Source organism: Siphateles boraxobius, unplaced genomic scaffold (genome assembly GCF_051911475.1).
Source record: "Siphateles boraxobius isolate OS27281-9 unplaced genomic scaffold, OSU_SipBor_1 9, whole genome shotgun sequence".
NCBI lineage: Eukaryota > Metazoa > Chordata > Actinopteri > Cypriniformes > Leuciscidae > Siphateles > Siphateles boraxobius.
The window spans coordinates 32,075,809-32,090,315 of NW_027509219.1; the positions used below are offsets into that span (position 1 = coordinate 32,075,809).

Below are 14,507 nucleotides of genomic sequence, written 5' to 3' on the forward strand. Positions count from 1 at the left end.
GTTTAAAGCGTCGACTCACAAGCTGCATCAGTCTGGCTGAAACAGAAAGGGTAGTGCCTTTATTTTGGGAGACTTACTAAGGTGGTTGAAGTGACCTTTGATTCTAAAGAAACCCCTTTATCCCAATGAAGCAACGTGGAAGGTGAATTTACTCAAATTTTTGGATTTTATTTGGTCATTTTTCATAGGTAGGATGTGCACTGGTGTGTGTGTTTTGTAACTAGAGGTTTCATTGTTGTACATCTTTCCTTTTTTTTCCATCAGCTGGACCTTTGTGGCCACCTAGAAATGAATTATTGTTAAAAACCCTCTGCTTTATGAACTTCTTGCCTTTTGTAGCGCTCAAAGCCCACTGACAAAAATGGAGCCCTACAAATGGGTGAAGACAGAATAAGAAAATTACTTTTATTATTTATATGTTGGTTTTATTTTCTTGTTTGTTTGGGTTATTTGTGCCTCTGGCAGTGAAATATGCTTTGGAATGTCCTTGTGTCCCTGTAGCCAAAAATACATGCTATGTACGTGAACATGTATCAATATGCATGATTGCCATTAGAAGATAGGACATTGCTTGCCCTTTACTATTATATATAAGATGTTTTCAAACAGCACTCCAAGAGCTGAGCCCAACCACACTAACCGGATCTGAAGGTTTTCATGGGGTATAGAATACTGAATGTGTTTGTTCAATGAAGGCTTGCTGTGCACTTCGGTCTGTTTAATATGAACGGATTTATTTCATTGAAGTATTTGTTTTTTGTTTTAATGATTTAACTGGTAGCTGAGTTTGGGCTTCATATGCCGCTGTATCAGCAATTGTAGTGGCTAGAGTAATTTGTAGATTTCGGTGTTAGATTTATTTTTATTATTAGCATTTTTTTATTTAATTTTTTTATTCTAAATCCAACATTGGAAATAGACAATTTTATCTTGACAGCAATAGTATGATAGTATACCCAGCAGATCCGATATGAGTTTTCTCCTTTAGTATGTCTCTAATTTGTGTACTCTGTTAAACAGTAGAACTGAAGTAAAATAAATTTACCCTTACTAACTAAAATGCAGCACTTTGAATCGTGCAAGAAGGACAATTTAAAGTCAAATGAAACAGAAGTTAAACTATAAGAAATAGATTCCAGGTCCACCGTGGTAGAAAGTTCATGGTCTATTTAACATAGTCTTGTGCCTTGAAGTTTCAGTAATAGAATTTATCTTTATACTGTAGTTGTATTTTTATTCTGAGTCCTGTGTTTGCCTCTTGTTGGTATTCAGTGCTTTGGATGTATTAAGGATTTATAGAAATCAAGAACATGTTTGCCTTGCTTTATTTTCTTAACTGAGGAAAAAAAAGGATAACATTATAGGAAGATGTATTTGGGCAATATGGATGATGTAAAAAGCGATAGGATTTTGATGTTTTTCATCCCTGATATGTTGAATGTTTCACAGATTAATGAGTGACGTGTGTTTGTTGGGAAATGTTCTCCATTTTAACATAACCGTAAAAAAAAAAAACTTGGCCTCAAACATAATCTTCCAATCAAAACATGACATTTTATGACTAAAAATACTTCAACCTTGACCGGAAGGATGAGTCTAAGATCTGCACTTTATAAAGTATGTTTCCCGGCAGAACACCCATTCACTTTTTGTATGTATTTTTTACCTTTGTCCAAAGCTGTTTTGTTTTCATATTATTTTTAATTTAGTTTTAAATAAAAGGGATGGGTAGTATGTATCTAAAAAAAAAAAATGTTATTTTAACCAAACAATCCTACAGACTAAGTGTCAGTGGTTATTCGCCATCTGCCAAGCTAAGTCCTTGCCTTCCTGAAAGTGAAAAGTATAGTTTGTGTCTACTTTTATAGTACTGTGTTACTGTATCATTTGTTTGCCGTATGTAACAGATACACAATAGTAAACAACATTTACCTGCTCTCTGTCTTTAACATTTATTTCACTCACATCATAAACAAAACACGATGTTGTTAGTGTTGTTATCATTATAAGATAAGTCCGATTTTGTTCAGCATTAGGGCTTTGTTGTCTATAATAATGTGAGAAAAGGAACGTGAATGAAACTAGGAAAAGCACTGATAACTGCAATGTTTCAGCTTCCCTGAGAGATTTAGGCTACTCTGAGATTCTGCCGTTTAACTTAAAACAAAAACGCTTGATTATATTTTATATTAAAAAAATAATAAAAGGAAAGGTAAAAAAAAATAAAAATGTATCGCTGAATACATGTATCCACCGACAAATTTGTCTGGCATATTGAAAAAAACAGCACATGAGCACAGTGAAATTTACTCTATTACTAAATGTGGAAAAAAGGAAATGGAAGATGTGAGTAAGATATAGGCCTACGTAATGGCGAAAGATTTTAAAAACGTAACTACTATAGTGAAGGTTATGACCATGAATGTTAATAAATTTAATGTGACGTTGACGTAAGCCTCTGGAAGATATGACCTGCTGACATTAGAAAGTTGGGCGAGTCCGTTTTCTTTTTTCTCGTGTAGCCTAGGCTTGAAAAAAAAACAGTTGCTGTTTTTTATGCTTTGTTATCAACAAATAGCATGTACATGAGTAACTCCCATAATACATCAGAACAACATATCACATGCTTCACAATACAATATAAATAACAAAATGAAAAGAGAAAAAAAGCGGTAGTCAGGGGTGCAATCTTACCGCGCAGTGTAGCGGTCGCTCATGAATATTAAGCAGCTGACGCGTCCTTAAAATAGGTGACGCAATAAATATTTATGAGCTACTGCCGCGCATTCGCCATTAATATCATTCGTGACGGCTGTGGTAGAAGAAAACAAGACCACTAATACAACTGAAAGCCGCAAGTAAGAAACTCCTGTGTTCAAGAACCACGTAAAGCATTATCAGAGCTGATTAAAAGAGAGATAGACAAAAGACTTACACATCTAATAAAGTCAGTTAAAAGAACGAGGGATTTTGAAAATGTCTGGATCGGAGTTTGAAAAGGAGTTTCTGTTAAACTTACCCGCGTGTGTTATGAGTCACTTTACACGGATTATGGACTCACTTCCACACTCAGACTGGATATTGTTCGGTAAGATTATTGTATTTATCTTTATTTATAGTGTTTTATTTATTTAACTCGAACCCTAGAGGAATTAGCGCATTCGCTAACTCACTTAGCCATCTGAGGGGTGACGTCAAAAGTTCAGTTTCTGTTCAGTTTGTGAAACGTTTTTTTGTTTACAACAAGGGTTTGTTTATTTCGTTTAGTTGTGAATAACTTTTGTAAATCTCTGTAGTGATATTTGTTTTGTTATTAATGTATTCGAGGTAACTAGAATGTTATAAGCGTCAGGATTGTTGCCCTGGCCTGATGATTAATAATTGAGTAAATAAACGGGAAAATAAATTAATATGATTTAAAAAAGTTTGTTTGTAAAAACAAAATTTGTTCAGCAAAGAACATGGTTTACTGATGTTGTTTTTGGAGCGTATGTTGTGTCCATTCATTCAGGTGAGATGCTGAGATTTGATAAGTCACATGGTTAAATCACTGCTATATTGGGTCTTTTCCTCAATGTGGATGTGTAATCATCTGGGATTGGGAATTAGTTTCAATAAGTTTATTTTTATGGCTATGTTGTCCATTTTTAGTATGTCATCTTGGACTTAATAATGTTTTCAGCTACGACTACATAATTAGGATTCTTTTAAGATTTGGCATGAATGATTCCATATTAATTCGTTATGTTTTTTTCTGTAGTAACTAAGGTATTTTGGTGTCAACTAAACTTAAACACTGCTTTTATGTTCATTGCAGCTTCACGGGTAATATCTGATCAGACTGAACTACGTCTTTTGGATCAAAGCCCCAGACGCACAGATATCCTCATGTACAAATGGGGCTGTCGTAATGGGACAGTTGGAGAATTGGTGCAGATTCTTGAAGGCTTGCAGTTGTTTCGGCCCCGTGATGTAATCCTTGAATGTATGCATGATTTTTTTTTAGATTTTTTCCTTTCATTGTATAATGTCATTTGCTTGCTTCTGTTGTCTCTACCACATCTGATGCCCTAACCAGCCAGATTATCAAATGGTTTTCGTGGTTGTTATGAAACTCGCTTCATCTTTATTCATGCACTTTATTGTCAAGGAACTCCCAGCGTTTCACATTTAAATTGTGAAGAACAAACAAGCACAATGCTGTCAAATGTGACATGTTTCTGCTGTGATCACACAGAGAGAAAGAAAGAGAATGCAGATTTGTTATAATGACTAATTTAATTGCAAATGAGATTGAAATCAAGCCATCTATACACTATATTTGGTTTAGATTTTTTAAGATTCTTACCTATTTTTTGGTCTATCTTCAGTAATAATGTTAGAGCAGTGTTGTTACTGTTAACTAAAATGACTTAAAGGATTTTTTGTTTTATATATGTATACACGCACACAACTTTATATCTATTAGATAAAAAGACTAAAATTAAGAGAACTGTAAGAAAAAAAAAAAAATAGAAATATTGCCTTGGTAACCATCTGAAATAAATCCGTTTGAGTTGAAATATTAAAACTGGAATAAAAATAAATGAAAGCTAAATATAATTTAAAAAAATACTATAATAAAAATGACAAGCACATAACAAAGTGACTTAAACTGAAACTAAAATGAAAACTGAAAATATAAAAATAAAAGCTAAATCAAAATAAATAAATAAAAAACCTTTATAATGATACGTAGATAATACTAAAAAACACTGTATAGATTTGTAATTTTAGAGAAATGTACCAACTGATATATTTCAGTTTTGTGCAATTTATTATAGTTGGATAACAAATCCATTAATGTACTTTTGTATGCATTTCCAAAGGTAGACGTATACCGCAGTGTCATTCGGAGCAACAGTCAGCTTCAACGGTACCACAAGCCACTGCATGTCAAACCGATACAGTCAGCTTTGTCGAAGAGTTTCTCCCTGTCCATCCTGGTAACATCTTATACTTTCTATAGTGCTTGCACCTGATGATATCAGTGGTAAAAATATATTTTTTATATACGTTTTGTTTTTCCAGAAATCAGGCCTCTACCCAAGCCTAGCCCTCCACCGCCCGATCTGGACTCCATTGATTCAAGAACCTCAAATCTAGCTGTAGAGGTGCTTTATTTTATTTTTTTAAAAATTTAATAAAATAAATGTATTAAAAAAAATCAGCCATTAAAAGTATTAATAAAAAAAGACTTGATAGGTTTGAGCGGTCACTCTGTTTTTGCGTTGTCGAGGCACTAGTCAGCATGACTCTTCCTTTAGCCATCATGTTTTTCTTCCCTTCAGTTTCTTAATCCACTGAGACTTTTTTTTTTTTCACAGTGCCCATGCAAGAACCATGTAGATCCCCCGCCTCTTTACTCCACTGCGATGAGCTGGCCGTTTGAGGAAATACAGGGAGGCACATGCAACTTTTCCCCATGCAAGCAGATTGGTGAAGGAGGTTTCGGGCACGTGTATAAAGCTGTGATGAGAAACACTGAGTTTGCTGTGAAGAAGCTGAAAGAGGTACTAAAACAAACATCTATGAGTTTGCTCGTTCTGTTATTGAGTCATTCAGTTCGTTTCTTAAACATACATGTCCTTTCTCTCTCTTTTTCATTCGCATGTTCGGAGCAGGACTCTCATTTGGATTGGAATGTCGTGAAGGAAAGTTTCAGGACGGAAGTGGAAAACCTCTCACAGTAAGAAACTGTCTGTCCATCCTCAGCTCCTGTGGCTTATGCTTCCTTCTCACGTGCTTTAAATCTGTCCTTCCTGATTTGTCTAAAGGCACCCACGCACTACAAGATAATTGAGTCTATTTTGGGCCAGTTCTCCCCTTCCGATGATCCTAGGTAAAGTCCCAAATATCTTGATAGCTCTACAAATTATCTTCAGATTTTCTTGTGGGGTGAGGTGTGTTAAGAGTAATTGAATCTGCTCTGAAGAACGTCAGGGCCGCAGCCATCTCCAATCATAAATATCCAACATGTTGAATATTTTTCGATCAGAAATCCTGCTGTGTGGGGGGATCCTAGGGAACAAACATGCATGGACTCTAGATTGTCACATGGAATGAAACGATACCCAATCAGAAAGCGGGCTGATGGAAGACAGAAGCATAACACAACTTCATTCAGACCTTCTTTTTCCCCCCAGCAGATTTTCTGTAAAAAGCAGTCCAAACACTATTATCGTCTTTTCTCCTTGCCCGTGGTCTGCCATGATGTGCACAGTCGGCATTTGTTGTTCGTGAATGGAATCTGTTAGTGTGTGATGTGCTTGGTCACATCGCGGCACCCACACACTGTAGAAACAAAACTATTAAATCTGTGGGGTTTTTTTTTATAGTCATGTTTGTGGTCTCTCACATTTTAAAAGACTGATAAGATAAGACAAATCTTTTAGTGTGGGCCAGCCTTTAACCAGCTTTTTTCAGTCTGGCTGTAATTTATTTATGTTTGTTCAACAGAAGTGCAGGACGTGACTTACCCGCTTGAAATTGTATTGCTCTTTATGCACAACACCTTTTCATGAGCCAAAAATGAAAGTCTCCAGCCTACCCTCTTTTTTGTGGTTAGTTGTCATCCTGTTGTCTCTTAATTAGGTCTTTTTTTTTCTGACACATTTTTTCAACCAGCACTTTCAAGCCTTGCTTCCTTTAGCTACTATAATGCTCTCATTAAATGTTAAGTAATACAATCTAAAGCAACATGTTTTTTAATTAGGCTCTTTCTCATTCCGCAGATATAGGCATCCCAACATAATGGACTTTGTTGGCTACTGTATAGAAGGACAAACTTATTGTCTTATATATGTTTATATGCCGAATGGCTCTTTAGAGGACCGACTACACTGTGAGGTGAGTTACCACTTTTGATAGACAATATGGGCTGGGCTTCATGATTTAGTATGTCACTTGAAGGCGTAGTTCAGGCGTAGTCTTTTTTTTTACTCGCCCTCATGCTGTTCCAAACCTGTATGACATACAGTGAAAGTGAATGTGGGGCAAGGCTGTCAAGCACAAGAAAAAAAACCACCTCTAAAAGTAGTTTGTATGACTCATATTTTAAGTGTTCTGAAGTCATGTGATAGAATGAAATTAAATTGTTATTCGCTAAAGATCTTCTCCTCTGTCAAATGTCATTTGCAGACCTGTACATTCAAATATTGTGCATTAAAACTTATTGCGCAAGGTTTGACGTCAATGACAAGATATAGCATGTGTCACTAAGGCTGCGTTCAGACTGCAGATCAGATTTTTTTGCTCAAATGTGACTGATCTTTTCTTCACAAACAACATGGAATCGGATCTTTTTAATTCTGATTTGGCCACTTCTATTCCTAAATCCGATACTGGACAGATGTTTTGCAATGCAACCGCAGTTTGAACAGTCATATCGAAATTCATGCCACTTTTTTACGCCACTCCAGAGCAACATTCGTCATAATTCTGCGTTCATGAGTCACTTTAAAGATTTTAAATACCCGAAGTTAAGACAGTTGCGAAAGGTAGTGGGTGAAAGACAGTGATGTCAGAACTTATAAGTATTAAATTGTGAGCTCTATATACAAACAAAACATGAGGGCTCATACCATAAATATTTTAAAAAAACTGCTCTTTTATTCCCCCTTATCCTCCTCTTTGTTTTTTATATCGTCTGCGCTCAAATTAGCTGGCATCCGTGGCAGATCACACTATAAATAAACACTGAATCACTTACTTTAATGTTTTATTTCCATATGACAACGTGCCTTGTTTAAAACCACAATGTGAATAGCTATACCAAAAAAAATAGATCTGAGCAATACATCGGAATTCAGCACTAAAGCTCGGAGTGTGAACTTAATTCTCACTATTTTAAATTATGGACAACTATAGTGATTTTTTGTTATTTCTGCTCCTCATGCACTTAAATTGTATGGAAATAAGCCCTCAGAACAGTCATTTGTGTTTGGAATACTATGAAGGTAAGTAAGTAAATGATGACAGAAGTTAATTCTATGTGATCTAACCCTTTCAAGGTATTTAAGGACAGCAACGCCCTCTCTTGGTCACAGCGTGTAAATGTGGTACTGGGCACTGCGAAAGCTATTCAGTACCTGCATTCTTGCTCACCTGCACTTATTCATGGAGATATAAAGAGGTGAGTGCAAGAACATGTAAACCACATAAACACTACCATTCAAAAGTTTGTGGTCAGTATTTTTTTTTATTCTGTTTTTTTTTTAAATACTTTTATTCAGCAAGGATGCATTAAATTGTTCAAAAATGACAGTGAAGACATTTTATAATGTTACAAATGCTTTTCTTTTGAGCCTTCCATTCATCAAAGAATCCTGGAAAAACAAACGTCGTGGTTTCTACAAAAATATTAAGCATCTCACCTGTTTTGAACATTAGTAATAATACGAAATGTTTCTTGAGCACCAAATCAGCATATTAGAATGATTTCTGAAGGATCAATGATGCTGAAAATTCAGCTTTGCCATGACAGAAATAAATCACATTTTACAATATAATAAAAATAGAAAACTGTTATTTAAAATTGTAGTAATATTTCAGAATATTACTGTTTTTACTGTGGAAGTGACAGAAAATTCAGTAATTGTGGGTTTTTTATCTGATTTTGTTTTGCTTGAATACAATTGCAAACGGGTATCTTTGAAATCACTTACTTCTTACCGAAAATTCTCTAAAAAGCCAAACATCCCAGCTTGAGCTTCTGAGAATCACACTGTTGTTGCATAAAAGGTTGGAATCATATTGACCCAGGTGACCATCCAACTCAGGGGTTTAGATCTGTTTGATTCATTCCCCCCTGGTGCCTTTAGTGCAATGTGAGTGCAGCTGTTTGCAGTGACTTCAGGTTTTACAAATGTGATGGGCGCAAAGTACTTTTAGGGGGTTTAGATGGGTTTAAGTCATGAAAAACTAAATAACTTCAAGCTTTTGGGTCTCTTCACTTGTTTGATACTGCTGTCGTTAAAACACCAGCACCAGAAAAAGAGAAATTTTCAAGCATGAATTCCTACACTAAAATAAAATCAACTGCAGCCCCATTTGCTTTTTGTTGAATATATTGTTCACTTAAGTCAAATGAATAAAATGCGTTGCAAATGCCATTATATGTTGGTTTCATGTTAACCATTAGGGTTGCACCAGGCTTCTTTCACAAACCAGTCATCTTCCCTCAGCTCTAACATCCTTTTAGGGGATCACCTGGAGCCCAAGCTGGGGGACTTTGGATTGGCGCGTTTATGTCGGAGCCCCGGCAAAACCCCAGGCAAAACGTCCACGGTGGCTCGTACTGCAACGGTACGGGGAACTCTCGCATACCTCCCAGAAGAATACCTGAAGGATGGACAGCTAGGAGTGGAGATCGACATCTACAGCTTTGGAGTGGTGAGAAGCATCTTTTAAGACATGCATTGTGAAAGCAAAATCTCATTAAAGGGTTACTTCACCAAAAATGAAAATTCTGTCATTAATTACTCACCCTCATGTCGTTCCATACATTAAAGACTTTCATTCATCTTCGGAACACAAAGATATTTTTAATGAAATCTGTGGGAATCTTTCGGTCCCTCCATTGACATTCTATGCAACTACCACTTTGATGTTTCAAAAAGTTTATAAAGAGATCGTAAACTAAGCGGTTTAGTCCAAATTTTCTGAAGAGACTCAATCGCTCTATATGATAAACGGATTGAATTTAGGCTTTTATTCACATATAAACGTTGGTCACCGAACTTGAACAGAAGCTCAATTAAACCTGCTTGATGCTTGAGAACAAATGTCATTGGTTCTTGCGGAAGCTCAAACGTGCTGCGTAACACGAGAATGAACCTCATAGGTTCTCGCATATCAAGCAAACATGATTGAGCTTCTGTTTGCCATAACTGATGTGCGAATGTAATAAAATTAATTCTGTTCACGATATTTGTACTAAAATTTGGACTAAACCGCTTGATTCATATGGATTAGTTTTACGATGTCTTTATGAACTTTTTGAACCGTCAAAGTGGTAGTGGCGTTGACTGTCAATGGAAGGACCGAAATCTCTCCGATTTCATTAAAAATATCTACATTTGTGTTACGAAGATGAACGAAAGTCTTACAGGTTTGGAACGACATGAGAGGGAGTAAATGATGACAGACTTTTCATTTTGAGGTGAACTACCCCTTTAATAGCAAAAACTTATTATAACGTCGACCACCTGATTGTACTCAAAAGTTCACCATCATCAACAATATTTGATGGCAATAACATTCAATCTGGGCTGAGATCCACAAAAAAGAACCCATTGAAAATGGACTGCGACCCCATCACACCTAATGAGATTTCAGCTCACTTTCAAGGCCAATGTAAAAACTACTTTTTGGTCCACTTAAATGGGCGTGAGTTGTTGTTATTTTAAGAAGGACCCACCCTTAATTTAAATGAAATCTTTTATGGTTCATGTCCGTAAACAGATGCTGCAAACGTCTTTCCATCTTTGATAAAGTAACACTCCAGTTTCTCTCGTACCGCAGGTCATGCTAGAGATACTTACTGGACGGCTGGCTCTTGAGGTCGATGGCCAGTCTAAAACTGTTTACTTGGTGAGAAGAGCTGAAGTCATATTATAGTAACAGTTGTTAGTGTAGAGTTGGTGTTAATGGCTGGTGATTTAATCTGTTCTTTTTCACAGAAAGATCTGGTTATAGAGGTGGAAGATGATGGGAGAAATTTTAGCAAAGGGAAGCACTCGCGGGAGCTGTCCTATGCTCACGCAGCGGAGAACATCTGCAGGAAACATCTGGATCCTCGATTAATAACTAAAGACTCACCTAACCCTCATGGATCAATGGAAATTTCTCAAATGGCATGTCAATGTTTAGAACGACGGAGGAAGAAGAGGCCTCCCATGACAGAAGTAGGATAATCTATTCAAATGATATTTATTTGTAATAAGTTATTTTAAATTGTAATACTGTAATATTTCACAATATTACTGTTTTTACTGTATTTCTGATCAAATAAATCCAGCCTTGGTGAGATTTGAAGAGACTTTGAAGAGTCTTTGTCTTGAAGAGACTTCTTTCAAAAACATTAATTAGTTCTTAATTACTCTAAACTTTTGAACTTTTTGAATGGGATGTAGTCACGAAATACTAAATTATGACTTTCTGGCTAACAATTGGACACCACAAGTTTTGGAAACAATAATACCCCTTCATAATAATGTTTTAGTTCGAATTATGAGGCTTATTCTGGCTCTATTGGTGTTTTCTAGGTGTTCAAAGCACTTCAAGATGTGCATTTAGGTTTGAAGACCTCTGGCAGATCGACCACGGTCAGAATATCTCCTGTATCTCATCCCTCCACCCCTGAGCCTCTGCGCTCTTACAACAGCTCCCTGGACTCTCTCGCCCATCAGTTCTCCAAACTCCACCCTCAAGAGAACACATACCCCTGCCTTCATAAGCCTATCTTTCCCACCTTGGCCTCTGAAATGACTCCGTCTAGCTGCTTAGAGTCAGAGTTGAATCCTGACTCATGGGCTTCACATTCCTCTGGCATGCCATGTGAATCAGATGAGAGTCAAGGCTTTTCTCAGTACTTGACAAGTCACTGTAGCAGACCTCAGTCGACGTCATGTGGGGCCTATGGTGCTCAGAGCACTAAAATAAACAGTTCTTTAGAGGAAAACCCATCACAGTCCAGTCCGAATGAAGGTAATATTTGTTATTTAAACCGATAGATTAGGAACATCATAAATATTTAAATAAGCATTTTTCTGAATGTATGTTATTTATGCATGTATCATATCTTTCTGCTTGTCCCTTTTTCATTGTCTGTCTGAATATTTACAGATTTTTCTGACCAGAAAGTGTTTATCAACCCTGTGAGGCAGCGACTAGTTGAGAAAATTGAGCTTTATGAAGAGGGGAGGATTTTAACTTCTGATCTGCTATCATCAGGAGACTCGTTATGTAAGTGTCCAAATCAATTGTAAATGGATTCCACAACTGTATAAAAACAAATGTTTGTAGGGGACTTTTCTGGGTTCTTCAGGCAACACAAGAAGCTGCTTTAAGATGGAATTTCATTCAAGCTGAGCTGATAATGACCCATGTAGTATAGTCATGGATGCTGGTTATCATGAATGCATCTGTTTGATTGGTACTTTGAATGCATCACAAAGGTCACAAATTGCCATTTATAACTTAAAGCGCTACTGTAGTGACAAATATAAGGCCGAATACAAGACCCCCCATTATCTAACCAAGCCCAGTAAGCAATAGACACATTTTGTATGCATTATTTGAATGCTTCAACAAACTGATACACGTTCGGTTCAACAAATACAATTGAACTAATATATACTGTGTATATATAAACTCAGTAAAAAAGAAACCTCCCTTTTTCAGAATACTGTATTTTAAATAAACTTTACTGACCGTTATTGGAACCTGTTTAAACAATTTTTTACAATGAATCATAAACAATTGCACCTGCACCTGTGAAAAAGTCCTTAGGGCATTAAGAGTTTACATTTGATATTTTCCACAGATTATATGGAATACCAGATCATTTTCTGTGACATTTGTTCAGTTTATGTCTGTTGTTGTTCAGTTTATGTCTGTTGTTGAATCTTTTTATGTTCATACAAATATTTACACGTTAAGAAATTTGTTTGGGGGGGGGGGGGGGGGGGGGGGGGGGGTTGAAAGTGAGGACGTTTCCTTTTTTGGTGTGTGTATGTTTGTGTGGAGCTACATGCATTTATAAAAGCCACAAATATTTAATCACTATAAACCACTTCATTATAATTTTCATTAGCATTAACAAACATTATTCAGTGCATAGCAGTTTAGTTCTGCAGTTTCTTGTTGTGACATTATAATAATTTAATCTACAAAACAAATGCAATTTACTAAATATTAAGTTAAAAAGATGGAAGAGGATCTTTCCAAAATGTGTTGAGACAATTTTTTGTGCTTATAGAAGTTACCCGTTAATTGAATTTAAAATGATATATAATTTATATACATTGTTGTTGTTTTTTTTCATTATTTTGTAGACCGAGGGATGAGTGCTCAAACAAGGGAGCCAGAAGAGAGTGATGAGTTTGCAAGTGAGACACCTGGACTCAACATTCAGTCACCGGCTGCAGTTTAACACTGGATGTTTGGAAGAAAGTGCCGAACAATTGTTAAAATATTATACAAAATATTCATGAGTGTCTTTATGGTACTTTTTTACGGTTATGGTAAAGAAATTACCTCCATAAATACCTTGGCCAAAGGTATTTTTTATTTATGGTAATAGCAAATGAAAAGTGGTATGGATAATGAAAGCTCGGAAGTTGTGAACCTGTGAATCTTGAATGACAAGTTAGATGGAAAGATATAGAAGTGCATAATTTATTGTTATACGCCTGTTATTTTGGCGATCTAATATCTGTCTGTTGTTTTTGGCTTAGTTCTCAGAGGCAAATGGCTTTTTATAGCATAAAGTCAAGTGTATGGTTTATGGCAAAAAGACCTACATGTATGAGTACTATTTAACATGAATGACTCATCTATCTCTATGGTACTAACTGGTGATTGTTGTATAAATTGAATTAAACATTTAGCCTGTGCGGTTTTCATTATGCATATTTTTAATTGTCAGCAAACCTACAGCAATAATATAACAGCTTTATTTGAAACACAGCATATGTTTCCATCAGAGGCCATATTCGATATTCCTACATTCAGCCCATTGCTTTTTAAAGAACCATTTTTCCAAAATGTCAAAAAGATTATTTTGATTCACACTCTTAATTTTTGTTTATGTTATTGTTTATTGTAAACACTGACTTGTAAAATGTTTTTACTTAAAAATTTGTTTTAGATGCATGTATTGAAATCTGTTGTTTTGAAAGTTTTGATAATTTATCAAAACACTGGGTTTTTGTGAAATGGAACTCTTATGTGTGTTGGTAGGAGTTTTATAAGCATACGCTATATTATATGTATTATACGCATATGAATTATATTATTATTAGATCATTTTTTTCATGCAGAGATCATGAAAATTAGAGAAATCATTGTTAAATTTACTGGAAAAATTGCTGTATTTACCGTAGTTTGTTACATAATACACACACACACACATATGTATATATATATATATATTCTATAATAGATGTTTCTATGTCCCAATGGTGGTTTTTTTATTAAAACCAACAAATGTCCTCCTTTTTATATTTTTATTATATGATCACATTAAAGATCACAAAACTTGCACATTTTTTCCCTTAATTTATTTGTGTTCCCTTTTACCAGACCCAAACTGAATCTGAAACAAAATATGTACATGTTTAAAACTACGACAACCTAAACATAGTGAAATAAAACATTTCAATATTTATGTGAAAATTATTAATATATATATATTTTTTTTTAATATATAGATGTAATTTACTCTATTAGAGATATACAGATTA

The 14,507-nt window shown here is 35.4% G+C and overlaps 1 protein-coding gene across 2 annotated transcripts; it reads left to right on the forward strand.

Moving 5' to 3' along the window:
* Window positions 1-2,770: 2,770 nt before the first annotated feature.
* Window positions 2,771-14,307, forward strand: irak1 (interleukin-1 receptor-associated kinase 1). Of its 2 annotated transcripts, none has more exons than XM_077223883.1 (14): window positions 2,771-3,088; window positions 3,818-3,985; window positions 4,869-4,985; window positions 5,071-5,153; window positions 5,367-5,552; window positions 5,664-5,728; window positions 6,774-6,888; window positions 8,052-8,173; window positions 9,225-9,432; window positions 10,564-10,632; window positions 10,722-10,946; window positions 11,307-11,748; window positions 11,887-12,006; window positions 13,098-14,307. In XM_077223883.1, the coding sequence occupies exons 1-14, from the start codon at window positions 2,977-2,979 to the stop codon at window positions 13,193-13,195; spliced, it is 2,130 nt and encodes a 709-aa protein (XP_077079998.1). In that variant the 5' UTR covers window positions 2,771-2,976; the 3' UTR covers window positions 13,196-14,307. The 2 variants fall into 2 exon arrangements, with proteins under 2 accessions (XP_077079998.1, XP_077079999.1); XM_077223884.1 differs by having other exon boundaries at window positions 2,788-2,858.
* The last annotated feature ends 200 nt before the right edge of the window (window positions 14,308-14,507 follow it).